Genomic DNA, 27,986 nt, shown 5'->3' with positions numbered 1-27,986 from the left:
GCTGGGCTCTCCTGGGATTTCTTTCAATGGGGTGTCCATCTCCAAATCTTCGTTGTGGGCATCCTGGTAACTTTGTCCTCTTCCTCTCTTTCAGAAGGATCTCCCCCTCCCCCGGAAAAGCAGCAGGTGTGTATCGTTTCCCCCTCCCAATTGCTGGGTTTGTAGAACATGCCGGAATGTGTGTTGTGTTGTTTGCACATATTTTATTTTTGCATTGTTATTTTTGAAAAAAGGTTGGTTAGTCTGTTGCCCTTTTAGTAATTAAACTCCACCTACGAGACAGTAGCTCCTGGAGACAACATCAGCGAAACAGGTGACAGGAAGTGTATTTTAATTTCAATTAACACTAAGGGTGCAGTCAACTAATGGAACGGAAAACCGGAAATTTGTAAATAATTAATACATTCTACAATTAAAGCAGAATCGTGAAATGGTGTAATTGTGTTAGTGTATGGTATATTTCATTCAAATTTAAATGAATATCAATTAATTGTATTTATAATTAATAATAGTAAATTCATAAATTCTGCTGAAGTTGTAAACATAATTGGAATGATAATGTAGCAGGTATTAGAAGAAAGGTAATAATGATGGCTAAATGGAGCTTCTTGAACCACTCGCTGTATTTTTTGACCCCACTAGATGGTGCTATCTGTTTAAAAACAAAAACAGCTAAAAAACAGCTCACAACATTCCCCAAAGTAAGCCAAGAACACATTCTACTGAGGAAGAAATACAACAAATGGTTCATGAACCTTTGTTTGGTCATCGCTAGGCAATCTCTTACTATGAAAAGCCTTGGTTTCCTTGCGCTGGCTCAGGGTGTAGCCCTTCTCTCTGGCATTGTTGCCTGGGATGGACTTCAGGCTCCCCCAGGGCCCTCTCTGTATAAGCCTTTGGAAGATGGAAGAGTGACCACGTGACGATTGAGTCCATCCACATTAAGCACCTGCACTGCATGTATAGAGCACCATAGTCTGTGGTAGGGCTTAGCTGTAGGTCTTAGTCAACACAGGTAAAGGGGTGGTAAGTGACTCAGCGGGCTAAGTCTCTGTGCCTGTTGATCGCCGGCTTGAGCCACAGCTTCAACAGAATAGTCACATGTTCTTGGGCCCTTGAGGAAGGTCCTTAACCTCCAGCTCCAGGGCGCCGTGCATTGGCTGACCCTGTACATTGACCCCCCAAGCTATGTAGAGCAGATATGGAGTAGACGAAAACAAACATTCCGATGCACTTGTTCAAATGGCAAACAAATGATTTATATAACCTGCTGGCTCATTATCTAGGTTTTGCTTGTATCATTCACTAGGTCTCGGTCAGTGCAGGTAACCTGCTTTTGATCATTTTCTTTGTCTTGGTCAATACAGGTGACATACTTGGCTCATTCTCTAGGTCTGAGTCAGTACAGATACCCTGCAAAGCCCAGTCTCTTTGGCATGTCTTTGTTAATGTTAGAAGAATGCTTGACCCATCTTTACGAATGTACAGTGGACTGGTCCCTGGCCATGGTGCTGAACTCCTGGCTGGAGTCGCCAAGCTCTGGTAGATCTAGTCAGCCATCACAGCTTGCCTGCTTGTTCTATTTGTCTGCTCAGCACCTGGATCCCAAACTGCTGTTTTCACGCTCTTCTGGTGGCTGAACTATTTTTTTGTATCTTGGGGGAAGTTTGGAATTGTTTTTATTAACAGGGACCTGGAAGTTCTTTGAAGGTGCCATGATTTTGTGGAAAGAAACGGGGCTCTGTTGTGCTTGGGAATGAGTGTGGGCATGTGCTTATCGTGCTTTTGATGGGTTGCACTGCATTCATGTTACGGCATGGGTTTATGGTGCTTGTGACGAGTTGCACTGCGTTTGTGTTACGCTGAAGGCTCCTTCTCCACACCATCATTAGCATCACATTCTCCTCCTAATATGTGTCCCAGTGTTAGTTGTTCTCAACACAGACTCGCTATTTTACACAAACTGAAATGGAGGCAGAAATTTGTATGTATTTAAGGTTCTGTGGCGCGGTTCGCAAAAAAATCGAGTATCCGTGTTTGATTGCTTAATTAATTAAGTTTATAATGAATAGAATAGATGATAAGATGCCATCACTGCGAGACAGAGCATTTGCATTGTGTAATCATTGTCCCTCTGCATAACCTTCTATGTGTTTATCTGTCTTACTCCTTGTTTGGGGGGATCGTGGGATACGTGGGGGATTAGTGTTGTAATCAGATTCAGATGCCCTCTGACTGTGTGGCCGACGTCGCTGGTTAATACCTGGCCGTTGACAGGACAGGCCCCCATCCTCTCTGTGTCTGCGCCATCGGCCCAGGCAGCGGATGCCTCCCCCTCCCCCACCTTCCCCCGGATGCCACCAGGCAGCACGGCTACGTGCGGCAGTGTTTGGAAACAGATGGCCAGGCACAGCTAAAACGGGGAAGGAGAGGGTCGAGCCCCTGGGCGGCCATCGAGGCGGGCGTCCGTCACACTTCGGGCCCGGTGCGTCACGTAGCTCTCAGTGCGTCTGTGCGCTACGGCCCAGTGCTTCGCCACACGTATGGGCTGCCCTGTTTCAGCACAGGAGACACGTTTAATCCCAGTTGCTGCATGCATGCTCATATACATATGTATATATATATGTATATCTCACGTGTATATAATACCCACAGTCCATTGTGGCAGTGTTGAAAAACTCTAGTTTGTCTCACATCAGTAGCTATTCAAATTTCTGCCAAAATTTCTTTCTAAAAATGAAACAAATTCTGTTTTTTATTCCTTGAGTCTGTTTCACTTCCCCACCCAAAATGCACTAGATGCTTTGACCAGACTTTCTAGTCAGCCAGTACCACACACACCCCCCCCCCGACCCCCCACCCCCACCGATGACGGTTATCAGCACCACCTGCAAAACAAGCATGACCATAATCCCTGTGGTCTCTCATTCGCTCACCCCACCCAAATCCTCTCCCAGCCTCCCTCCCTCTCTCTCTCTCTCTCTCTCTCTCTCTCTCCCTCGCTCTTCTTCCCTTGCTCTCTCTCTTCTGGCTCAGCGCTCTCGCCCACTCTCCTCCTCCCTCCTCAGCCACATTCGCGTGTTCGTTGGCTCCTGCGCCCGGTGCTCAGGTTCGCGTCTGACATCGGCTGGGACTCGCAGGGGGGCACGCAGACGTGTGTGCGCATGCCGGCACGCTCAGGCGGGCCCTCTGTCATTTTTTTTTTCCTCACCTCCCCCTCTGTACTTCCTGCCTTGGCACGCTCGCCTGGAAAACAGACTCAGAACTCTGTGTATTTTTTTGTAAATTTCGTTTCGCATCAGAAAGCAGTGGCTGGCTGGTTGAGTCTTTGCTTCCCTCAGTTTTAGGCTGACAGCCTTGCTACTGCTCACACACACACACACACACACACACACACACACACACAGACACTCGGCTCTGCGTCGGAGGAGGGAGCGAGCCCTGCGATGCCATTTCGGGCTGAACCTGCTTCGTCTTGACAGTGCGTGGCTGTAGCCAATGCCCGGTCTCTCAGTGTCACGTTTTCCTCTCCAGCTACAACAATGTTCCGACGCACTAAAAGGTAACAAAAAAAAAAACATCTGACAGAACTCTCTCTCTGTCTGTTTCTCTCTCCCCCTCTATCTCTCTCGCTTTTCCCTTCCTCTTCTCCCAAGCTGATACATCTGTAGGTGCTGCCGATCCGCGATTCGCGATGCTCGAGTTGCTCGTCTCCGGTTTTCTCTCCTCCTCCCGCTCCCACCTTCTGCCCCTCTGCCTTTCACTTCCCTCGTTTATATTTAGCGAGCGCGTGAGCGTTTGAAGTTAATGCTTTCCGGGCTCCCCGTTAACAGTCTGTGTGATTCTCAGCTGTAAGTTTGAGGGCGTCTGGGGGAGGAGGAATGCATGTTAGCCACTTGTATGTGTGTGTGTTGTGTCCATTGTTTACCTTTTCACATCTTCAATACATCCTGCCCTGATTCGGTGTGTTTGATGATGAGCTTTAATCCATGAGCTTTTAGGAGCACGAAAGGCAGACAGTTACAGTGTGTGTGTGTGTGGGGGGGTGGGGCTGAGCTATTTATGCGCCATGCGTGAATCTGTTTGAATACGGAGGAGTGTGTGCTGGGGAGTTCGGAGGGATGTAAATGCTCTGTCATGGACCCTGCCTGTGCGTGTCCAGTTGAGGAGATGGGGGGTTCTGTGTATGTGTGTCTGTGGGGGAGGGGGGGGGGTCAATTCAGGCCGGAGCTTATACTTTGGGGGGTGGGGTGGGTGACCGGACCCACGTTTCAGCCCGACAACTAGAGGCGGGTAAGAAAGCTGGAGTTGAATGCTGAGTTATGACGCCCTAATGTAAGCGGCTCTCACCCCAAGTGGCCGTAAGGGAGTGAGGACCATTTCTGTTACTGTGAAGTGTGTGCGTGCGGACATGTTGTTATGCGTGTTTCAGTCATTCGTGGGAAAGCCCCTGCGGAATGATGGAGGTGGAGGTGATGGATGAAGGTCACGGGCCCCAGCTGGTGTCTCCCACGTAGGAGAGCCTGGCAGGGGGTTAAGTGGCCCGTGATGTGAGGCCTCTGCTTTCTCCAGCTCACACTCAGCACTACAGTCTTGCTGTATCTGTGCCCCCCCCCCCCATTCTGCCCCTGCCCAATTCTGTCTGTCTCCTCTCTTTTTGGGATGGCTGAGCTTTTCTAGGGAAGCGTTATTGTTGGCCAGCCACGTGTGCTTAAAGGGGGGGGGGGGGGGGGGGGGTCACTCCCCAGTCTCTGGTGGAACTCAGGTGTAATTCTCTTCACCCAGGAGATAGAATGTGCGGTAAACGCCCGCCTCTCTCCCGGATCCGCCGTTCGGCTTGAGCGTAGAAAAGGACATCAGCTGCCCTTTTGGGCGACTGCTGGTATCGACATCCCGGTGGGGGGGGGGGGGGGGGCAGGGTAGGCACTAGGCCAGATGTATGGATTCTGTTTCCGTTTGAACCTCATGGTGCTGCTTGGAATTCGATAGCGAACCCTTCTCCCCCTCAGAGACGGCTGGTTTGGCAGGTGTTGGGAAGGAGGAGCTCCAAGTGGGCTTTGGTTGAAAGAGAATTTTAGGGGCTGCCATATTGCGGGGCCTGGGGATCCAGAAGCGGTGGCAAAATCGGTCGGAAATGAGGAATCGTTTTGTTTTTTTTTAAGCCTTATATCTGTTTCAGGGCGGGTTCTGTGCACGATTCCGGATTCCGCGTGAGCTAATCAAAGGAAATACGACGTCAGCAACAATCCCCCTCCCAAACTCTCGACGGCTGATTTCAGGCATCGTGTCGCAGGCACCGTTCCAGGGCTGCTTCGCTGTGTTTTCAGCTTCCTAAGACCCCCTGCCGTCGCATTAATATTGAAAAAAGAAACATGATTCTGTTGAACTCGCATTGCTTCCCCTTTATGGACAAATATAGCTTAAGTGACAGTGTTCCAGTCTTTGTATGTTTTTACAGATGTCACTGTCTAGTGGACAGGCCACCTACATCCAACTTGCCACATGGTCGTTGGATGTTTCTTGGACTGCTGAATTAGTCAGCATTTTTATATTGCCGGCTCAGTTGGCAGCCATTAAACTGGGTCAAACTCATACTTGCATTGCATGGCATTGTTCTGGCACGATGGGGTGGTGAGGGGGTAGCCGGTGGCAGTCACCCCTGAGCGTGGCATCCCAGATGTCTGATGAATGTCAAATGGGAAGGACGTGTTCATAATGGGGGCCTCCTTGGGGCCAGTAGGTTTGCAGAGGCCCCTCCAGGGACTCGGGCTCCGGGGGCCAGGGGCTCCCTTATGTGAATGTGGGGCTTGTAGGCGAACATTTCAAAGAAGGGTAAGGCATTCGATCTGAAGCAGATTGAAACTGCCTTAGGAGAGATGCACCGATCAGGGTGAGGAAATCAGTCGTGGGAGTTTTACTTACACAAAAATGTTCTGAGGGCAGAACAAATAATGATTGGTTCAGAGAGACAACCAATTATATTGTAGAGGAGGTGGTTCCAAGCAGCTAGATGGGGTGGGACCAAGACATCTGATTGGTTGATTCCACCTCCTCTAGTTGCTTGGACCTACCTCCTCTACAATCTGATTGGTTATCTCTCTAAATTAATCATTTTTCATTCTGCCCTCAGAACATTTTTGTGTAAGTAAAAATCCCATGAGCAAGGAAAACAGTGATACTTGGAAATGGACTACATAAGACTGAGTAAGTTGTCTCCTTAGTTAACCTATCAGTTTACATCCTGTAACTCCCGAATCTCATACACAAACCACCCGTCTTTGCCCCCACAGACACTCTGTCCTCTGATAATTCCTAGATTCTTGGTAAAGCTTCAGAAGTTCCATTTGTGTCTCCCTTGTGTCACGTTGCCTAGTAACAAGCATGTGTGTGACAGGAGTCTGCTGCACTTAACGCCCCCACCCACACATCCCCACCCATTCTCAACACTAGACACAGACACCCTGTGTATCATGGCTCCCCCAGGCACGATCTCAGCTGCTTTCTCTCTGATCCTGTACATAATGAATCACAGATTCTCCACATATGTGTCTGTCTGCATGGGACTATTAGGAAGCAGCGGGAAACTGATTTATAAAGGGTGACATGACTCAGTTTAAATCAGAAGACAGAGAAGAGGCTTAGGATGTCTGTGCATATGACATGGTGGGTGTCATTATTCAGGGTGTAGTTCTCACTGTTTGTATGACAGGGCCGGTGTCATTATTCATGGTGTAGTTCTCACTGTGTGTATGACAGGGCCGGTGTCATTATTCAGGGTGTAGTTCTCACTGTGTGTATGACAGGACCAGTGTCATTATTCAGGGTGTAGTTCTCACTCTTTGTATGACAGGACCGGTGTCATTATTCAGGGCGTAGTCCTCACTGTGTGTATGACAGGGCCGGTGTCATTATTCAGGGTGTAGTCCTCACTGTGTGTATGACAGGACCGGTGTCATTATTCAGGGTGTAGTTCTCACTGTGTGTATGACAGGACCGGTGTCATTATTCAGGGTGTAGTCCTCACTGTGTGTATGACAGGACCGGTGTCATTATTCAGGGTGTAGTCCTCACTGTGTGTATGACAGGGCCGGTGTCATTATTCAGGGTGTAGTCCTCACTGTGTGTATGACAGGACCGGTGTCATTATTCAGGGTGTAGTCCTCACTGTGTGTATGACAGGGCCGGTGTCATTATTCAGGGTGTAGTCCTCACTGTGTGTATGACAGGGCCGGTGTCATTATTCAGGGTGTAGTCCTCACTGTGTGTATGACAGGACCGGTGTCATTATTCAGGGTGTAGTCCTCACTGTGTGTATGACAGGACCGGTGTCATTATTCAGGGTGTAGTCCTCACTGTGTGTATGACAGGACCGGTGTCATTATTCAGGGTGTAGTCCTCACTGTGTGTATGACAGGGCCGGTGTCATTATTCAGGGTGTAGTTCTCACTGTTTGTATGACAGGGCCGGTGTCATTATTCAGGGTGTAGTCCTCACTGTGTGTATGACAGGACCGGTGTCATTATTCAGGGTGTAGTCCTCACTGTGTGTATGACAGGGCCGGTGTCATTATTCAGGGTGTAGTCCTCACTGTGTGTATGACAGGACCGGTGTCATTATTCAGGGTGTAGTCCTCACTGTGTGTATGACAGGGCCGGTGTCATTATTCAGGGTGTAGTCCTCACTGTGTGTATGACAGGACCGGTGTCATTATTCAGGGTGTAGTCCTCACTGTGTGTATGACAGGACCGGTGTCATTATTCAGGGTGTAGTTCTCACTGTGTGTATGACAGGACCGGTGTCATTATTCAGGGTGTAGTCCTCACTGTGTGTATGACAGGGCCAGTGTCATTATTCGGGGTGTAGTTCTCACTGTGTGTATGACAGGGCCGGTGTCATTATTCAGGGTGTAGTCCTCACTGTGTGTGTGACAGGACCGGTGTCATTATTCAGGGTGTAGTCCTCACTGTGTGTGACAGGACCGGTGTCATTATTCAGGGTGTAGTCCTCACTGTGTGTGTGACAGGACCGGTGTCATTATTCAGGGTGTAGTTCTCACTGTCAGTGTGACATGCTTGGAGTTGTTATTCACAGTGTGGTCCACTTTCCTCCCAGGACTTAAAGGTCATGTAACAGTAATCAGCCGGCGCATTGGCAGCCCTTACTCCGGCCTCCCACCTTGAAGGGTCTGATTTCGGTGCATCCGGGTGACTCAGCACTTCCCATCTCAGCCCAGTCCGCCTCCTTGCCTCTGGCATCGCTGACAGCCTGGTTCCAGGGAGGAGTGTAAACACACACGAATTTGCAGCAGATTGTAATGCCCTACTGATGGCCGAGTGCCTGTCAGACTTGCTTACGGTCCTCCTGCAAAGACCCTTCACTCTGCGCTCAAGGGCAGGTGCTTCCTGGCTGTTTGGAACGCCGCGCTCTTCATGTCTGTGGCGTTTTAAGAATGCTGAGCTTCACCTCTGGCTTGAGCTTGCTTTATTCTTCTGTAAAAGGCTTCTTTAGCAAAGGGTCTGAAGCTACGCACTAAACCGGGATGCCTCATCTGCTCACGTACTCAGCCCAGATTGTATTCTCACTGCAGATTCGGGATTTGGCCTCTTTCAAGCAGATTGAAAGATGAGCAGAGTGTTTACTGATACTGCCAGCATGGTGGACAGTTTACTTACAGTATATCATCACTTCCCCCTGCCACTTTCTCTCCACCTCTGTCACAGATTGGTGGAATAAATCCAGCGACATATTTCGCTATGTTTTCAAATAAAAGCAACCGGCATCACGTCTCGGTTGTTCCCAGACGGGCCCCCTCTACAATCCTACACTGGATTAGCATGTGGAAGGTGGGCCGAATGTGAGGAAAACAGGAAGAAGCGAAGGCAGTGATGTGAAAGATTGTGCTGCCAGTCTATCGACTTGTCTGGGTTTGTCTGCCTCTGTCTCTCACTCTCTACCTCTTCCCGCTGGTGTCACAGAACCATTTGAGCTAGGGAGCGATTGGAGCATCTGGGAGAAAAACATGTTTAATTCCGAACGACGCGATCATTCTTAGCAAATCAGGTGGCTGATCTCCCATATTTACTCTTATTGAGTGGAAGGAGGGAGTTAATGTTCCGGAACGTTTTATTTCCGCTCAGATAAATAATGGGTTGGGTTGGCGCGCAGGCGGCTAAAGAAAGATTGGCCTGCTTTGTTTTCCAGAGAATGATGGAGTAGTTCCGTAACACACACAGATTATTCTCACGCTCATAGTCCGTCCTGTAACTCCCTCCTACATTCACATTTTCCTTGCATCACATGGAGAGACAGTTCCTCTGGTTCCTTGGCACATCTCATTTTGGATTGTTCCACCTTCCCACCATGCACAATTTCATCATATCCATTGGATTGCTGTTCTTGTTTGTCTTTCCTTTTTTTTGCCCCATATTGTTCTCTTCAGTTAAATCCACACGTTTGATTGGACCGGTGGCTGATGATTGCGTCAGCCAATCAGGAAGCCTGCAAATGGTCACACATGCTTGGGGTGGTTTTTGACCCAAATGGAGCCAGATAGCTGCCGTTTTCTCCTGCAGTCCAAAAACATGCTGTTCAGCTGAACCGGTGTGTGGGTGTGCATGTCCTGCTCCCATACAGGGTGTTCTCAGCCGCGGGTCCTGGTCCCGTACAGGGTGTTCTCAGCCGCGGGTCCTGGTCCCGTACAGGGTGTTCTCAGCCGCGGGTCCTGCTCCCGTACAGGGTGTTCTTAGCCGACCGTCCTGCTCCCATACAGGGTGTTCTCAGCCGACCGTCCTGCTTCCGTACAGGGTGTTCTCAGTCACGGGTCCTACTCCCGTACAGGATGTTCTCAGCCGACTGTCCTGCTCCCGTACAGGGTGTCTTCAGCCGTGGGTCCTGCTCCCGTACAGGGTGTTCTCAGTCGCGGGTCCTGCTCCCGTACAGGGTGTTCTTTCAGGGTGTTCCTGTACTTCCCGGGATAAACTCCAAGATCACCACGACTCAGAAAGAGATGGTGCTTCTGGGAAATTAATGATACCTCGGCACAATCCTTCATCTATTGCTTCTTAATTGTTAATAAGGGCACCAATAAAAGAAAAACACTTTGCCTTTTCTGTAACAAGCACAACATTTTTATTTGCTTAGCAGATGCTTTTTACCAAAACAAACTGCATTTCTTGAGAGAAGGTAGCGTCAGAAAATTCCTGGGGTTAAGTGCCTTACTCAGGGGCCCAACTGTGAAATAACTCTGACAAGTAAGAGATTTGAACCGAAGACCTTGGAATCACAGGCATGGAGACCCAACCCACTAAGCTACACATCACCCCGATAAGCAGTCCTGGAGGAGCCAAGCTTAAAGAGCAACATCATGGCTCACTGACACGCAGCACAACAATGACAAATATAATCTTGAAGCTAAATTTTCATCTGCATCAGTGGTTCTAAACCTTTTTCGCACCGTGACCAAATTTTTATCATGCCAGCTTAGTTGCGACCCTATATCAAATTCAGGTTTAAATTAACGTTATGATCAAGCACAGAGTGCACTCTACAGCAATCAATGCCGACCGCACAAATCTGATTGGATGTGCAAGTGAATTTTAAATTAACCAGCTGTGGTTTGCCTTCAGGGATTGGTTGAGTGTTCACTAGTTTTCCGCTAAGTAGTTACAGACCCAAGACCTGTTTATATAGGTTAATTCTAGGATTGGGGCTGGGAAATCTGATCGTGGATCAGCATAGGAGCTTGCCGGTTTTAAATAGCTTTTCAACTCTGCCTCATGACCCTTTGAGAAGTTGCCACGGCCCAAAGTTTGGTTGCGACCCATGGCTGTACCTTGAACACCAACGTCAAGCAATTAACGATGGATGATTGTTTTTGAAACACTCGATGAAGATGCCAGCATCCCTCAGACTGTTAAGGTAATGATACACAGGACAAAGAGCAATGTTGCTTGGATACTTCCCCATTGATGTTGGGCAACAAATTCCTATTTCAAACACTTTGATCGGCATTGGGCAACTTTGTATATTCATCCAGATCCAGATGAGTTGCCCTTTGTCTCACCTGGTAACAGTTGCCCAGCAATGTTGCTCAAAAAGTTGTCCTGTGTATCTTCGCCTTTAGTCTTGTGGTTGCCTCACAGAATGTTTTTCTCACTGGACATAGCAGGGACGCCATCCTGAGCTTCCTGGCGGGGCACCCAGCCATCCTCACAGCCTGGAACGTCTGCATGGAGGGCACTGCGCTGAAACTTGCCGAGTTCCATTTTTCCCGATTTTTTTTTCCATCCCTGTCACCTGGCTTGTGTAAGCAGTGGCTGGCTGATACCGCTGGATTCCTTAGTTAATGTGTTCCCACCTTTTATACTGGAAATAGTGAAGCAGATTCTATATTTAAGAAGTTCTATATAAATCTACAGCCAAACCGGAAGGCTTGTTATTTTGTGTCATACTTTGCTTTGTATTGGAAGTGTGAAGAATTTTGGTCTAAGCATTTGGAGCATTACACCTTTCTGTAGACGCACAGTAGACTATTCCTCTCTGAGTTATGTCGCAGTTATTTAAATTTTATGTAAGCAGATAAAAAAATCCTTCTGTTTGTCGTCTTTATTACACTGAATAAAGGTGTGAATGGATGTGAGTGGCCTTGTATACATCTCAGCAGGTAAACAAAGACGTACATATAGAGGACAATCCCCCCTCCCCCCCCCCACATTGGCGAATCTCAGTTGAGATAATCAGTCGGAAAAATGTTAAAAACCAGAAGTAAAATATTCAGGTTGCATATCTTTACTCGTGAGTCCTTTTGGATGACATCCTTTAGCTGCCAGGGTGGTGAGACCTTCACATATTCAGCCCTGAATAAATCTGTGAGCTCTGCCAGGGCAGCCTGTGGTTGTTTACCGGCTGTGGTCTGAGATCTGCTCATTTTGAGTGAGGATGCTATCTGGGCTGGTCAAGGACATTGATGTTATGAGATGCGTCCCATCATCCTGAAGCGGCCCTGGGCTTCCTGAACACTGTTCCCGTTCGGCTGCCGCATTCCCATGTTTTTCATTGTGCCCAAACACTTAGCACTAGATTGAAATAATCGCTTCCTTTAATTGAGCTAATTTAGAATCCATTTCCCGTAGTGGCGTTTCTGGGGTTTCAGGAGAGCAGAGAGACCTGCCTATAAGCCAGTCCATTGAGAACTGTTTTTTTAATTTATTTTTTCTTTTTTAAGAGTGCTGCACTGCGGATTGGACTTTCTGCATTGGGATCGTCTTCTGTGTCCTGCTGAAATGAACGCTTTTTGCCCTGGGTTTGGCGTTGAGTGGACAGAAGCCGGTTTTTCCCACGGTGCCGAGCCGTCCTCGGAAACCATGACGGCATTCTGCTGCTAAGACGCAGCACCGAGGTCCCAAAACCTCAGCCATCTGCCGCATCTGCAGAACCACTTAAAGCCATTACCCACGATTCCTTTCACTAATGGCCTCCCTGCTGCCACTTTTGCCGTCGGGCCGGTCCTGAGGAGAGTCTGAGGTTACCGTCGGCGGTGGGACGTTTCGGCTGTCAGAGTCTCCCTTGGCGTCCCTTAACCGGGCGCCTCCCCATCCGGCAGCGGAGGAGGCTGACGTGAGACGCGGGGTGGGGAGGGGTGTGGTGGATACAGGAAGGCCCCCCCCCCCCCCTGCCTGCCGTGAGATATAGATATACGAGGCAGGTAATGGTGCCTGACAGTGCAGGGAGAATAAGGAGTAATGACAGGGACATCGGCTCTGAGCCTTTAGGTGGGGCGGCACTGAAGAGGTGCAGTGAGTGTGGCTGGATGCTGAGGGACAGGAAGCGGCTGCGGGGAGATAATTGCCCATTATGGAGCTGCATGGGTCATTATCGTCAGGCCACAGACTAACCCCCCCAACCCCCTATCTGGCCCTGATGGCCACTCGGTCCGCTGTGGTGGGAGGCTACAGCGCACCAATTACAGCCTGCTTTGCTTGTTTCCTCATTTCCCAAGACACCCCTCACTGAGCAACGCGTCTCCCGGATTCTGTCGCCGCAACGATGGTGGGAGCCATCAGCCATTCGGTCACTGGAAGCATCACCGGCTGCTCGTCAGAGACGGTGATTTGGGCCTAGCCGGGCGGGTGTGGTGTCCCGGGGAAGTCTTTGGCTGGTCCAGACGGGATCTCGGGGTTTGGCCGAAGCTGACGTGCGGCAGAGCCCGCAAGGAGCCATCTGGCACGCCCGGCTGAATGCAAATGCGTGTCAGAGGAGCATGTGAGCCACGCACCGCCGCTCCCGGCTCATCTGACGAGGGGGACGCTGAGGTGTACACGGATCTTAGCACCTCCTAGCGGTTTGACTTTCTTTACGCTCAGCGAATGCACGAGCCCTTTCGATTAGCCTCCCACCCTAAGCCGGCTGGGGACTAGGTGGTCATTGATCCAAATGCAGGAATATGAGCAGGACTGACTATGGCGCCATGACGGTCCAGCCCTGAGCTGCAGAATTGCGGCGACGCTCATTTCCGAAACGTTCAATCAAAAAAACTTTTTTCCTCCAAAGCTTAATATTTCATTATTATAAACCTCTGGACGGTTTCCCAGGATCTCACATTCTTTACTGGGAATACTGTGGGACACCGCTAAGGAATAGATTAATACATAACCATTCCTGTCTTTTTCTGAAGAACGTTGAGGTGATCCTCCCAATCCCTGACAGGACCTCGTCCTGGTGGCATTTTGATGAACAAACAGATTTGGGTGCAAATGGGTGAGAAACAGACGTGAATGAATGAGAGACAAGAAAGAGGGAGTGAACAAGAGAGGGAGAGCAATCTATCAACAAAATGAGAAGAGCCAAATGTGCTTTATATACAGGCAATTCTTGACAGTGGCGAGTAATCTATAACTGAACTGGATTTGCCCCCATACCATTCAAGATGACTTACAGCAAAAACATAAACCAAAGATATGCTAGAGCTTTGTACCAAAGCATACATATTAAATAAATGAAAGGATAAAGTGTAAATTTCGGCTACTTTTTGCATTAGCGCTTCCGCAAATGCTATGTACCTCGGATACTTATTGCATAAATCCTCATTTACTTAAATCAGTTTTACAAGAGTCAAGAGCTGCCAGTATGCTGAAATGTACGGTGCGATAGACAATAATTAGCGGCTTATGCGAGAGGGAAAGTAGAAAAGGCTGCCGGTGCGTGACATTTACTCAGGTCCTTTTTGCGTGGTTGCCTTCCTGGGACGGCGAGGGCATCACTGCTAGCATAGTGTCATTAAGCCGTGCGAATTCCGCATATCAGATGCTTTAAGACTAATGCATTTGCATGAAATATTTAAATATCATACCATTTTTTCCCCATATTCAACTAATGTTGCCTGACGAAAGGCCACTGTAATAATAGTCGGAAGAAACTCGTTCCAACAAAACCGCTTCGTATCGTGCTTTTAACGCCATGTGTTTTATGTAGGGTTTCGTATTTTTTATTTTTTTCAGAGAGTAAATTGTGTACAGATTGTGTCTTAATCATAAATTTCCATGTGTTGCTTTTTCTGTTTGCTTTAAACACCGGTGTTGAACACATACTGGCGTCAACATATGTTCAGAACTCCGTAACAAGACGCAAAAAAATATGGTTTCGAGCTTCTTCAGAAGTTTACGCATGTCAAGATCAGTTTTAGAGCTTCTGTTTTTTCAGGCTGTGACAGCGTCAGGGGCATAAATACGGAACAGAACGAAAGCTGCCAGTCTTTTCTTGACATCTAGGGGCCTTGTGATGTGTTGCTTTTCCAAGCCGTTACCTTCTTACTGTACATCTGCGATGAAGAACGTAAAAGAGCTAAGGGACCTGAAGACAATGCAGACTCACAGGCCAGGCTACATATTTATACCACAGCTTACATTTACTTACATGTATTAACAGTTCGCACTGTGCATCTGCATATATAAGTACAGGAATAGAAATAGATGTTTAATATGGAAACTGTTTTTTTTAAGCACAGAAAATAAACCTCAAAACAGGTTCAGGACTAAAAACAGGACTATGTGGGTCGTAAGAGGAACTTAAAATGGATGTGTTTGGTAAGATTTCCGTCGCAGTTTGTCCCAAATGCGAGTGTGAGGTGACAGACTTCTCGAGAAGTAATGAATCAGCTGTCTTGAGGTTATTTTAAAGATTTGGATGTTATGATACTCGGCTGCATGCTAGCTGTCGTATGGGTGTCATATCTGATTTGCATATTTGCGCATTTGTTTGTATGCATTAACGATGGACTTCATTTTCGGTCCTTGTTACAAATACACCTTAGCCGTGTCTAGCCGTTACAGTTATGTGTGCTTACCTGCCGTGCACCCCCCACCCCCCCCCCCCCTCACTGACTGCAGTGTGTGAAGCGGAAGGTGTGAGCATCTCTGCATGCAGCGTCTGGCGCAGTCGTCCCGCAGTGACTCCCCACCTCCAGAGCCCCATCTGTGACCTCCATTGCAGTGTCCCCTTCACAGCCCCCCCCCCACCCCAACACAAAGCACCACCAGAGATGTGCCACTGAGCTCATTTCCTCTTGGGGGGGGTGGGGGGGGTCCTTTAATGTGGCTCCCTCCTCATCCTCTTCCCGCAGTGGGTAGGACTGGGCTTGATTATGGCCAGGATGGATCAATACACTTTCAAAAGGAGGTGAAATGAAACAAGCCAACCAGCAAGCTTCTAAACAGCAGGGCCCTCTGTCACTTAATTTGGAACTTGAGGCCCATCCATTGTTTATGAGGCCTATCAGCAAACAATTAGGCCATTTATGATGGGCATGACAGAACCTACTAACGGTGATGGTGCCCCCTACGGATCATATACTGCACCCACAGGGGAAAGGGAGGACAAATGTATGCCTCAGCATGCTGTCACCGCCTCGAGATGGAGATCGCATGCAGAGCGCAGTGGCACGCCGGGCTGGGGGCAGGAGCTCTGGGTCGCAGTCTGTTAGCAGTCGTGCTTCTGAGATGGACGCAGTATTGGGGGTCTGGTCATATGGAGACAGCAGAAAGGTGTCATTTCTGGCTTCCTGCTCCGTTTCGTCATCTAGCTTGAATGGAGACCAGGCTGAGACTGACAGCTGAGGAAATTGAAATTCTTTATCGGCATAACACCTGTAGCTGTGCTTAGCTAAGTGAAACAGATCCCCTTCCACACACACATACACACACACACACACTCGGATGTCCCTTTCTCGCTTGTCATAGCCGGTCCCCAAAAGACTCATAACCCCCACCAAGAGAGTCGACGCGGCTGTCTGATTTTGGAACGTTCGTCGGCCCCTGCCGCTGATGTGAGATGTGGTTCCTCGTGGAACCGTAGCGAGCCGCCCCGTGTGCTGACGTGCCCGCTTTGCCCGTTGACAGTTGCCGCACCAGTAACAGGAAGAGCCTGATCCTGACCAGCACCTCGCCCACGCTGCCCCGCCCACATTCCCCGCTGCCGGGCCACATCGGTGAGTGCTGCCCAAACTGGGATGCTTTAAAAAGCATATACTGGTATTTATTTGCTTATCGGATGCTTTCGCCTGGGTCGGAGTGGCTCAAACGCTACGCTGGGGCGCATAGCCAGTCCCTGAAGTGATTTTGGTACTTTTCTCAAGGGTACGACGCTAGTTCTGTGCCAGGGACACACAGTTTGCCAGGCCAATGGTTTAAGATTTTAAGAGTCTATTCGCCATGTGCACAGTAACCTTTGAGTTCCACTATGTGATCAAAATCTTGCTCTGCATTTCCTTCTGCTAAACACAGATTCTTGAATGAATGAATATCTTTACTCTTTTACAAACTTCGGTACACGGCATACAAAACCACATAAAAGAGCACACAAAAGCACTCCTCACTGACTTAAAGTAACCATTTTTCCTCGTCTCGTGCTTCTTTCCAATAATATAGCTGTTTTACAGTAATTTCCTGAGCCAGAAAACCGAATACATATAAACACACGAACACAGTATGGGTGGCATGGTGATGCAGTGGTTAGCAGTGTTGCCTCACACCCCTGGGCCCTGAGTTCGAGTCTCCCCCATGGCTTACAGTTACAGTTATCACAATACATCACAATACATTTGTAGACACAGTGCAGTGTAACATGCAATGCAGTGTAAACACAGTAGACAGTGCAAACAGAGAAGGAGGTAGGGGTAGATAGCTTGCTAGTCCGTGTCCCAGGTTTGTAATGCAAAAGCGTGGCGCTTCAATGGTTGTAGGACGTCTCGCTTCCTCTCATTGGCTGCTTGTCATTGACCACGCCCCCTCCACACTTATAGGAAGCAGCCCCCTGGACAGCCCCCGGAACTTCTCGCCCAGTGCCCCGGCTCACTTCTCCTTTGCTTCGTCCAGAAGGTAGGTCTCCCTAACCCTCTCCTGATGGGCACTGGTGCCCCGTCATCACCACTGAGCTAACCCCCCCCCCATTTCCCTCCCCACGGAGCTACTCAAACTCCACTGAGGGGTTCAACCAGTATGTCAAATTACCTCTTTGCCGACACCCACGATGCCATTCCAGGTAGTCAGTTGTTGACACGCAGCAGAATGTTTCCAGTTTCCAAAACTGCGTCTCAGTTTGCAGCAACTGATATTTCTTGCAGGGCCTAATTATATAACAAAGCCCCAGTGAAATGTTAAAGACTGAGCTCTGTTTGTGGGTCTCATTCTAAGGGCGACGTAGTAGGTGAAGCACATAAAATCAAATCATTCTGTTTGTCACATAACTTGACACTTGGTAAGTGCTGCTGGGGGGAAAAACCTGAGCGAGTGAGGAAGCAACTGCAATGCAGAAACGATCGGAAATATACACAAAATATAACACAAAAAAATAATACTGCACATATTGGTGACAGTGAGCAAAATTAGAACAAACAAATAAAGTGAATACTATTAACGGCCATAAGAATATATGTTTGGATGCAAATGACACAAGTGGTGCGCTGACCTTCAGCGCGGGCGGGTTACAGCGAGTCTGAAAGAGAGCCGCAAGGGATGGGAAGATGATGCCCATCTGGGGGCATGAGATGGCTGGATTTTATGAACCAACATGTTTGGTGGGGGGTGGGGCTTAACACGGATAATAGCACGGACATGACAGCGACCCAGAAGGGAGGGAGGTATTCATTTCCAGTAGCGACAAATTGAAACCCAAATTGTAGTTCTATAAGAGCTTTTCTGAGTTAAAAAAATTCATTGACAAGCAGTGTCATTGGGTGCTTTTTAATCAGTAACACCTTTGCAATAACATAAAATGCCAAACATTAGTTTGTAGGATCCCTTTGGGAGCCAGAGCATACAATTGCAATTAATAGTAAAATGGCAAGTACAGAATTGAATGAGTCAGTCAAAATAAATGATGATACTTAATAAAAAAGAAAAAGTCTGTGCAGTATGTTAAACGTCGCTTGTCAATGGACTTTTGTTATGAAACCAGTAAATTTGCAACATTGTTACAGAATTAGGCAAGCCTCCCAAGACGTTCTGTGAGCACTGTACATGACTGCCGCACGCAGGAGTTCTGGGTCGGCTGTTAAGTGCAGTGTCTGAGGGAAAGTTCTAATCCAGGCTGTTAACTAAAGCAACCATGTTAAACAGCTATGGATCGTAGCAGCGCCGTCCTGTTTGTGAAATTCCCAGGGTTTCCTCATGATTGTTGAATTTGGATTGAGCTTTGAAAGAGAACAGCATTTAACGCACTGCTGTACCGATGCTGCATTACCGTGACGACCTAATATCTTCCCATATAATAGCTTCCTATCCCTACCACAGAAAAAGGGCTTATATTATGAGAATGTGCATGGGTCCCATAGCAGCAGTGAGCCCCCCTCCCCCCAACCTTAACCCTAACGCCTGCCCCCCCACCCCCTCCTACCATCTCTAGCTTTGTCACTCCCTTTCAACTTCTCCACCCCCTTCACAGTCAAGCCTCTGCCCCAACACTGACGCTCTACCCCTCCCCCCCTCCAATGGCACATAAGGTGACAGGTACCCCCTCCCAACCCCGTTTTGGGAGTGGAGGCTGCTGGGAAGGTGCTTCAGGGACTCCTGGAGGTCCTTTTTTGGTCCTCAACTCGTCACCCCGACTTCCTGTGAGGTCCTCGTTCCCGAGTCGGTCACATGTTCCCTCTGAGGGTCGTCACCACGTCACTATATTCCGTTTTATATTCGGCCATCGTGAAGGGGACCCCCTTCAAAATGCAGTGTGTCACGGTGTGGGCGTGGGGGGGTGAGGCTGGGGAAGCCATCTGAGATGAACACACCTCTGTTTCTGTCTCGCAGGGCGGATGGTCGACGCTGGTCCCTGGCCTCGCTGCCCTCTTCGGGATATGGGACCAATACCCCCAGCTCTACGGTACCAGTCAGTTGGTCCTACTCTACGTTGAGCATGCGTCCATCCGAAAAACTCCCCTCCGCCTTGACGTCACCCCCCCCCCCCCGGCCCCCCTTTGCAGAACACCCCAAAAACACTATGAAGCAAGAGGGAAAAATCTGAATCTGTGTGTGTAGCTCATGAACCTTTAACGTCGATGTAGCACAGAGGGTACAGAGGATTGAGTGATACATTGTATCCTTACGTGGGCCCTCTTACTGGCCCTGTACTGTCACATGCAATGCCCACACACGCCTTGTCATGCCCACACACGCCTTGTCATGCCCACACACGCCTTGTCATGCACACACACGCCTTGCAATGCCCACACACGCCTTGCCGTGCCCACACACGCCTTGCCATGCCCACACACGCCTTGCAATGCACACACACGCCTTGCCATGCACACACGCGATTGAATTTAGATCTTTGTGGGGACAATCCATTAATTTCTAAGGCCATAACCCTAATTCCAAAAATGACAACCTTAACCCCACCCAGCCCTTACTTTAACTATAAATAACCAAACAAATAACATTTTTAGTTTTTTAATTGTAGCCATAGAATCTTATAAAATTGAGTGTCCCCTAAACTGAAAAAATGCTCCCACAAGGTCAAAATAGCAAGTTTTTATCAAATTGTGAGGACATTACCCACAGTGTACCCACAGGACCACACACACACACACACACACATACACACACATACCAGACCAAGGTCCAGTTTTCACCTTACGCTGCAAATAAGTGCAAGAGAGCAAAAGAAAACAGCACTCCCAGCATTCCCGGGAGCTACCTGCGAGTGGCAGATTAGACGTAGTCAAAAATAACCCATTGCAGGCCCGTTGCTAAGATATTCCAAACGTGACTCGCCATTGGCTGACTTCCTGTGCCGCCTCGAGCGGGAAGGTATCAGGGCTGCAGACACCCATCTGTGCTGGAGGTGACTGTGAGAAACGTGATTCTCGGGTCTGTCTCACCCGTCCAGTGCCGTCGGGTCTGGAGAAGCCGGGAGGGGATTAAAAAAGGGGGGGAGTGGAAATAGATGAGAAAGAGAGCGAGAGAGCAGTATCTAAAGGAAAAGAAGAGGTGAGCAACTTTATACATTTAGGACGCAAACGACATCCATGCTGCCAAAGGAAGAACATGCAGACTTCATACGTACGAAGGATTCGAACCCACAACCAGGTGCCAGGTTACACTGGAATGCACCAAGCCGCTCTGACACCCTATGGGCAGTTCCCACTTGTGCCAGTTCCGTCATCCTGCAGTAAGACGGCGGCTAACCGCTAACGATGTGAATTACAGCCTTGAGCATGACTGCGCCTCCCCCAGAGCCGGCGCTCGGCGCGGTTTCAGCTGGGCTTTTCACTCTCCCCTAGCTGTCAATCCAGACCCCCCCCCCAGGGAACGAAGGGCAGCCACAGAAACGAACTGAGCTTGGCTCTGCCTGCGGATTCTTAGGGTGTTCAGGCCCCCCCCCCTCGGCTCTGTCTGTCGTGATGGGTTTCCACCTGACTGGTAGCAGAATTGGATGGGCTGCTGCGCCGGGTGGGAGTCGAGAGCTAAGCTGCAGCGGAGGTGATCGGATGGGAATGGGAGAGAAGGGGCCCAGAGGAGCCGGAACAAAGGAGGGACAGAGAAAATAAAGGATGGGGGATATTTTTTGCCTCCCTGTTCATGTCCTGCCTTCAGACTGGGCCCCACAAACTCCCATTAGCACACTGGAATGGTTTTGAGACAGTGGCACCTCTTGTGGCTCTGTAGGGAGGTGCAGCCAGCTGATGAGTTCTGTTCCCTCTCCGATCCGCAGGCCTTGTGTCGGTATGGTCCAGAGCCTCCTGTGGACACTCTCACCTCCATGTGCTTCCCCTAAGTGGATCCCTGCGTGTCAGACATGCAGGATCTTAAGGCTCTGGGTATGAGGCGGGGGGGGCGCCCCCGAGTGGCTGCATTGCCCCGTCTCAGTGATTGCCGCAGGCCCTGTGTTATTCCCGACTCACAGCAGGCAGCCAATCAGAATTAATTTTTAGCCATCCAATCACAGCCCTCACCTTGGTTCTCCCTCCATTCTTATGGCACACTCTGGCTTTTATTTGTATTATTTGCGTCCGGTCAGTATCTCGGCCGTCATCTGACCCCCCCGGCTGTACCCTCCCCACTCTGCCCCCCCCCAGTCCTCCAGCTCCTCCCAGGAGCGGCTGCACCAGCTTCCCTCCCAGCCCACCATGGACGAGCTGCACTTCCTATCCAAGCACTTTGGCAGCACAGAGAGCATCACGGACGATGACGGGGGGCGCCGCTCGCCGCACGTGCGCCCACGCTCCCGCAGCCTCAGGTGAGAGCCCCCCTACCCCCCTCATTACCCATCAGCCACCTCTCCATACATAACGGGACTGTTTAGAGCTGTCAGAGCATCTTCCTGTGTGGGTCTTCGCTCGGCTACAGTAGACGTCTGACAGGAAAACAGAATAGCGGAGAGAGAAAGACACCGGTTTGCATATTTCCTGTGTCCCCCCCAGCCCAGGACGGTCGCCCTCCTGCTATGACAATGAGATCGTCATGATGAATCATGTCTACAAGGAGCGATTCCCCAAGGTGAGCTGGTGTACGTGTATAAACACTTCACACACACACACGTAGGGTATACCTGTCATTCACTTCTATGGGAAAAATGCTAACGCTAACTATGACAACCCTAACCCCCACCCTGCCCTAATCATAACCATTTTTTGCATTGTTAGTTTTTTCAGTAGACACCGATTTTTATAAAATAGTTTTCCCAGAAAACCGGTCCCCATAAGGGAAAAAAACATATTTATCACGTTATGGGGACATTGTGTCCCCATAAGGTCAGGTATACCCGCTCACACACACACACACGCACACACACAGGTTTGTAATTATATCTTTGTGAGGACTCTCCATTCATTTCTATGGGTATAACCCTAATCCCAGTTATGACATCCTTACCCCCCCACCCAGCCCTATCCAAATACAAGACTTCTGACATTTTTAGGTTTTTGATTGCAGACACAGATTCTTATAAAATTGAGGTTATCCTTGTGGGGACTTTGCATTGTGCTAGTTACGCATTGGGATCCGTCGTATCACAAGGTACCTTCTTAAGTACAAATTCATTTGTACTGCAGCGGTTCCCCTTGACAGTAGACAGAGCAGCACACAGCTGCCTCCACATAGCTGTCCTGAACCTTCTGACAGCTGATACACAGGCTCTTGACCCGATTCCTCCTAACAAGGGGAATAACATGTTTCCCCTCCCCCCGCCGACCAGGCCACGGCTCAGATGGAGGAGCGTCTGGCCGAGTTCATCCAGGCCTTCTCGCCGGAGAACGTGCTGCCGCTGGCTGATGGGGTCCTCAGCTTCATCCACCACCAGATCGCCGAGCTGTCCCGCGACTGCCTGACGAAAGCGCGCGACGGCCTCATCACCTCCGTCTACTTCCTGGAGCTGCAGGAGAACCTAGAGAAGCTGCTTCAGGATGTGAGCCTCAGCCAATCCCCCCCCTCCCCCCCCCCCCCCCCTCCCCGAGGCACACATCTAACTGGGTCTATTTCTGCTGAGCACCTTGACTGTTTGCTTTGCACCTGAGCTCAGAACTGATTTAGCTCCAGTGGGATGGCCTGTTGCTTGTGGCCATAATGCAAGATTAAATATGCAAATGGGTGTTTTTAAAAAAGGCTTTCAAAGAGTTGAATTCAGGGCTGGGATTTAGTCCAGTCTGAGCGGGTGACTTGGGGGAATCGTAATGGGTTAAGTGTCTGTTCTACCTCCCCCATCAGGCGTACGAGCGTTCAGAGAGCTCTGAGGTGGCGTTCGTCACTGAGCTGGTGAAGAAACTCCTCATCATCATCTCCCGCCCTGCCAGGCTGCTGGAATGCTTGGTGAGTGGGGGCCCCAGGGGGGGATGAACAGGAAGTGACCAACAGGATGCCCATCTACCCATTTTCTCTACCTGCTCATCCCGGGGAATATCCCGCAAGCTACAGGCACAAGGCAGGGAAGAACTCAGGATGGAGAACTAATGCATCCCATGGTACACTCACCATCAACACAAACACACACACTCACACACACACACACGCAGTCATGTAAACATATCTTTGTGGGGACCACTCATTCATTTCTATGGGAAAAATGCTAATGCTAGCTATGATAACCTTAACCCCCACCCTGCCCTAACCATAACCATAAGTAACCAAACAAAATACGAGAGTTTTTGCATTTTTAGTTTTTTTCATTGCAGTCACAGAGTTTTATTAAACTGAGTTTTCCCTTATGGGAATCAGGAAACGGGTCCCCATAAGGGAAAAAATGAGTGTTCATCACGTTGTGGGGACATTGTGTCCCCATAAGGTAAGGTATACCCACACACACACACACACACACCTACAGGGAATATAGCAGTCGTAGATAATTTTTGGACGGCGGAGGGGAAAACCACAGAAGCCAGGGGAAAGCCCCCGACATCATGGGGAAAACATGCTCGCACGTACAGCTGGGGCCCCGGTCTCCAGGCTGTGAGATAACAGCACTAACCACCGCAGCAGCATGCTGCCCTCTGACAGGAAGCCCTGGGATGCTTCCTGATAGCTTCCCCAGCTGCCTTAGAGTCGGCATGCGAGTGTTTTCAGTTTGGAAATTAATAATCACGACAAAACACCTTTTTGAGTCCAAAGCGGTTTTCGGTTAAATTATATCATCCACCTCATACTCCTCAGCCCAGCGTTCATCCTTAATTATCTGAGTCCTGTTAGATCAGGCTTAAACACGGCTTAATATTATATTACATTTTATTAATACTTACACAGTGTTTGTACAGCATGCTCTAGCCCCTAACTTAATGTTATGAAACGTCTTAGCAATGACATTACTGTATTATCACAGAATGCGTATGCAAAGCACATCTGGTGAGGCTCCATCGCTTTCCCTCCACTACCGCGATGAGATTTAATTAATTAGGATCTCATTTAAATTACTTATTTTCAGTATGATCATTATGCCTCTTTTGACTCAAGCAGTGGGGAAAAAAAAAACAACATTCATTATGGAACTTCAAAAGCTGCAGAATCCCAGACGCAGTGAGTCACTGGCAGACTTTTGGGCATAAAAACGATGAACTGGTCAGTGTTTATACAGCTTCGGGGTTATATAAAGTCGTTGTGGAATGTTTAGTGTCAGAAGCAGTCGCAAGGCCGGTGTCCTCTGCTGGGTGACCCGAATGCAGTCAACCGGCCTTCAGAGAACTTTCTCCACTGACAGTTCCTCAGGGAAGAAGTGTGGGGCTCAGTGGATTAGCACCCTTTATGTGTAATCAAAGGGCTGCCGGTTCAAATTTCAGAGTCGGCAAAGAAATTTTACCTTTGGGCTCTTGAATAAGCCTTTAACCCCTACTACTCCAGGGACTGATTTCTCAGTAAATGTACGTTGCTTTGGAGAGAAGCGTCTGCTAACTGAAAGATAGACCTCGTGGCTTAATGAACGTACTGGAAAAGATGGCTTCTGTCAATACTGCTGCGTGCCCTTCAATCGCATGTGCAGAACCTGCTTTCTGTGTGCTGTGTGATGGGCCTCACGCGTGGGCCGGTCGGCTGCCCTTTAGCTCGTCTCCCTGGGGGGTCTGAGGCAGGAGAAGCCTCAGCTCGCTCCCCGGTTTTCCCTCTGATTTAACGGCTGACTTGCCCGCCTATCTGACTCGCTCAGTTAAGCAGAAGGCGTGTGTGAGCCCCAATCCCCGCCGCACACATACACGCCCAGCAAGGAGCCGTCCACGCCAGTATCTACAGAGACGCTACTGACTGTACGTGGCGGAGATCCAACTCCGGAGCTGCTCATTTCGACGCTCCCCCACTGCGTCGCCCGTAGATCCTGGGCCCTGATTCACACACCCATATTACTGCTTGTGGCAGGATTTTTTTAAAGTGGGGGGCATAATAGAAGTTATAATTCATACAGAGGGTCCAACCTTATCATTATCCAATGATATATTTGGAATCGATGAGTGACAGGGGATGAGTGCCCCTGGGACCAATCAGCATGCAGCCGACGCCAATGTGACCCCGCCTTTTTTACACCTCTTGTTTGAGGTGCATGTGACTGTGTATCTGTAGCATTGTCTCCTCGGGAATGCCTGCCTGTTATACTGTGGGCCTCATTTGGCCCTCCTCCGGTTCATGTACGTATCCAACATGGCTGTGGGTGTAGACATCTGGCAGAGTGTCTGGAATGACCAGACAGGGAATAGATCCAACTGCGGGAGCCACGAGCCAGGAGTAATTCTAGGATTTTTAAGGTGTCATAATTCTTCCGGGGCGGTATCCAATTATATGTCTTGAATCAGTGAGAGAGACACACCGGGAGCCAATCAGCTATTGGTTGGGGCCAGTGGCCCTGTGGCCTTCCCCAGTATATGCCCCTGCTATAAGTTTATCTTCTGAATAGCGGTTCACAAACAGGCAAAGGGTCAAAAAACCAGTCAAGACAAACAAAGGCAACCCAATCCGAATCGAGGCCGAAATCTGTTGTCCAAACACAGGAGTCAATAAGGGTGATAGTGGGCAGACAGGCAGATACAAAATGTGCTGAAAACGCTAAAAAAACGCTGGAATGAGCAGGAGTTGTACAGAAAACAGGCTGTGAAGATGGTGGCACAATGAAAGGAGTTAACTGGAAAGCCAGCTGCTTTTAACGCCATGGTATTTAATAATGAGTAAATAGTGTAGGGAAGTGAGGTAATACGCGCACCAGCCGGACGTCCTGATTGGACCTCTGCCTGATGTAGGTGTAACAGCGCCACACGTTGACTCCATATAAATACCGCATGATGTATGACACATAAAGGATGGAGCACAGCACAGGATTGTGGAAGCTGCCTTTTATTAAAAGCGCGCTGTCAAGGGAAGATTGAAAAAGGCGGATGTGTAGCTTTACGGGAGGCTGAGAAACCAAAATGAATGAGTCTCTGAAAAGCTGACGCATCGGCCATCCTGTCAGTCGGCAGGAGATGACTTGCTGTTCAGTTGCCGGGGCGACTGGATGGTGAGGTCAGATTGGCTGATAGCCAGGCAGCAGCTAACATGGTTAGGATGGTATGACCTTATTAACACTGCTAAATGGTTTTTACTGGGTATGATATTATTAACACTGCTAAATATTTGTACTTCGTGTTTCATTAATACTGATAAATGGTTTTATTGGTATGATTTCACTATTAAATTACTCAGTAGCTATGGACCATGTCGTGCCAGTTTTGTCTGGAAAAAGAGTCAGTCAAAGATGTTATATCATTTTGTCATAGTGACTGTCCAGAAGAGGTCAGTGTTATGTAGCATACTGTCATGCCTGAAGAGGTGTCATGTGACGTGCTGTCACGCCCGAAGAGGTCGGTGTCATGTGACATGCTGTCATGCCCGAAGAGGTCGGTGTCATGTGACATGCTGTCATGCCCGAAGAGGTCGGTGTCATGTGACATACTTGTCATGCCCACACCTCCTTGCCTGCCTTGTGGTCTCTGCCTGTTTCTGATGAAGGTGAAATGGGCATCCTTAATGTTAGCCAGACCAAAACCCAAACCGAGTCCCTGTTCCAGGCTCCCCTTCCCAAATCACATATATCCCTTTGCCTTCCCGAAGGTCTCACGCAAGAAATGCAAACAGTCCATTGTCCTCTTTTTTCACTACACTCGACCAATATGCGTTTCATTTGGTGCTTTTATTTGGAAAATGTCCTTGTGGGAGTTGGGCTCTTGTGTCATATTTTGACTGCAGAGCCTCCTCTGGTGGATCATGTGTATCACGGCGTCTGGTGCCCCCTTAGGGACACTGCGTAGCACACCTGACTTATGGGTGTGTGTCCCTGTTGGCGCTTCCTCCCGACAGGAGTTCAACCCGGCGGAATTCTACCATCTCCTGGAGGCGGCGGAGGACCACGCCAAGGAGGGTCACTTGATGAAGACGGACATCCCCCGCTACATCATCAGCCAGCTGGGCCTCACCAGGGACCCGCTGGAGGGTGAGGCGGGAGGAGAGCGCAGCACGGCGGAGGGGGGGTCCTGGGGGCGGTGGGGGCGGTGGGGGCGGTGAAGATGCTGAGAGGTGACAGAGAGAAAGAAGTACAAAGGGGACGTGCGGGAGGCTGCATTTTATCATGCCTGCCTAGAAGATGTGGCAAGGGTTCAGGGACAGGCAGGCAGCACGACTCGTACTGAAATAGACCCCGGGAGGGAGTAACACAGTGGCGAAACAGTCGCTCCATTGTTCGCCCTTGAGTAAATGTGGAGAAATCTATTCTTACACCGGCGCTTCTCCAGGAGAATCGTACGGGTGGGAGAAAAAAATGCAGGAAAGAACCTGACAGGAAAGGAACGGTGCTCCTGAAATGCGACGCAGGCAGGGGGACCGACACCGGAACGAATGGAACTGTGTGGCGGTGCGATGGCCGGATGGCGCTGAGAGATGGGGGGGTGCACTCCGGCAGCACCTGGCGATCAATGAGACGCACTCCCGGCCGTGTGATACGGCACATGGGGACAACGCTGAAATGAAAACATCTCGATGCCGGGCAAAAAAACACAGACACATCCC

At 49.3% G+C, this 27,986-nt stretch overlaps 1 protein-coding gene across 4 annotated transcripts in view; it reads left to right on the top strand.

The window, feature by feature from the left end:
- LOC125742462 (microtubule-associated serine/threonine-protein kinase 1-like) overlaps positions 1-27,986 on the top strand; it is a 57,443-nt gene that overhangs the window by 5,694 nt on the left and 23,763 nt on the right. For 2 of the 4 annotated variants that reach the window (XM_049014481.1, XM_049014478.1), the window contains exons 2-10: positions 95-126; positions 16,392-16,480; positions 17,294-17,369; positions 19,293-19,371; positions 21,560-21,720; positions 21,905-21,980; positions 22,678-22,887; positions 23,187-23,288; positions 27,282-27,414. In XM_049014481.1, coding sequence (XP_048870438.1) covers positions 95-126; positions 16,392-16,480; positions 17,294-17,369; positions 19,293-19,371; positions 21,560-21,720; positions 21,905-21,980; positions 22,678-22,887; positions 23,187-23,288; positions 27,282-27,414 — 958 coding nt within the window. Of the gene's footprint in view, positions 1-94; positions 127-3,257; positions 3,563-16,391; positions 16,481-17,293; positions 17,370-19,292; positions 19,372-21,559; positions 21,721-21,904; positions 21,981-22,677; positions 22,888-23,186; positions 23,289-27,281; positions 27,415-27,986 lie in introns of those variants that run through there. The other 2 variants (XM_049014479.1, XM_049014480.1) reach the window with 2 other exon arrangements.

The sequence above is a fragment of the Brienomyrus brachyistius genome, chromosome 5, assembly GCF_023856365.1.
Source record: "Brienomyrus brachyistius isolate T26 chromosome 5, BBRACH_0.4, whole genome shotgun sequence".
Lineage (NCBI taxonomy): Eukaryota > Metazoa > Chordata > Actinopteri > Osteoglossiformes > Mormyridae > Brienomyrus > Brienomyrus brachyistius.
Note: the sequence above shows the minus strand (reverse complement) of the source record. Positions and strands in the feature narration are given on the sequence as shown.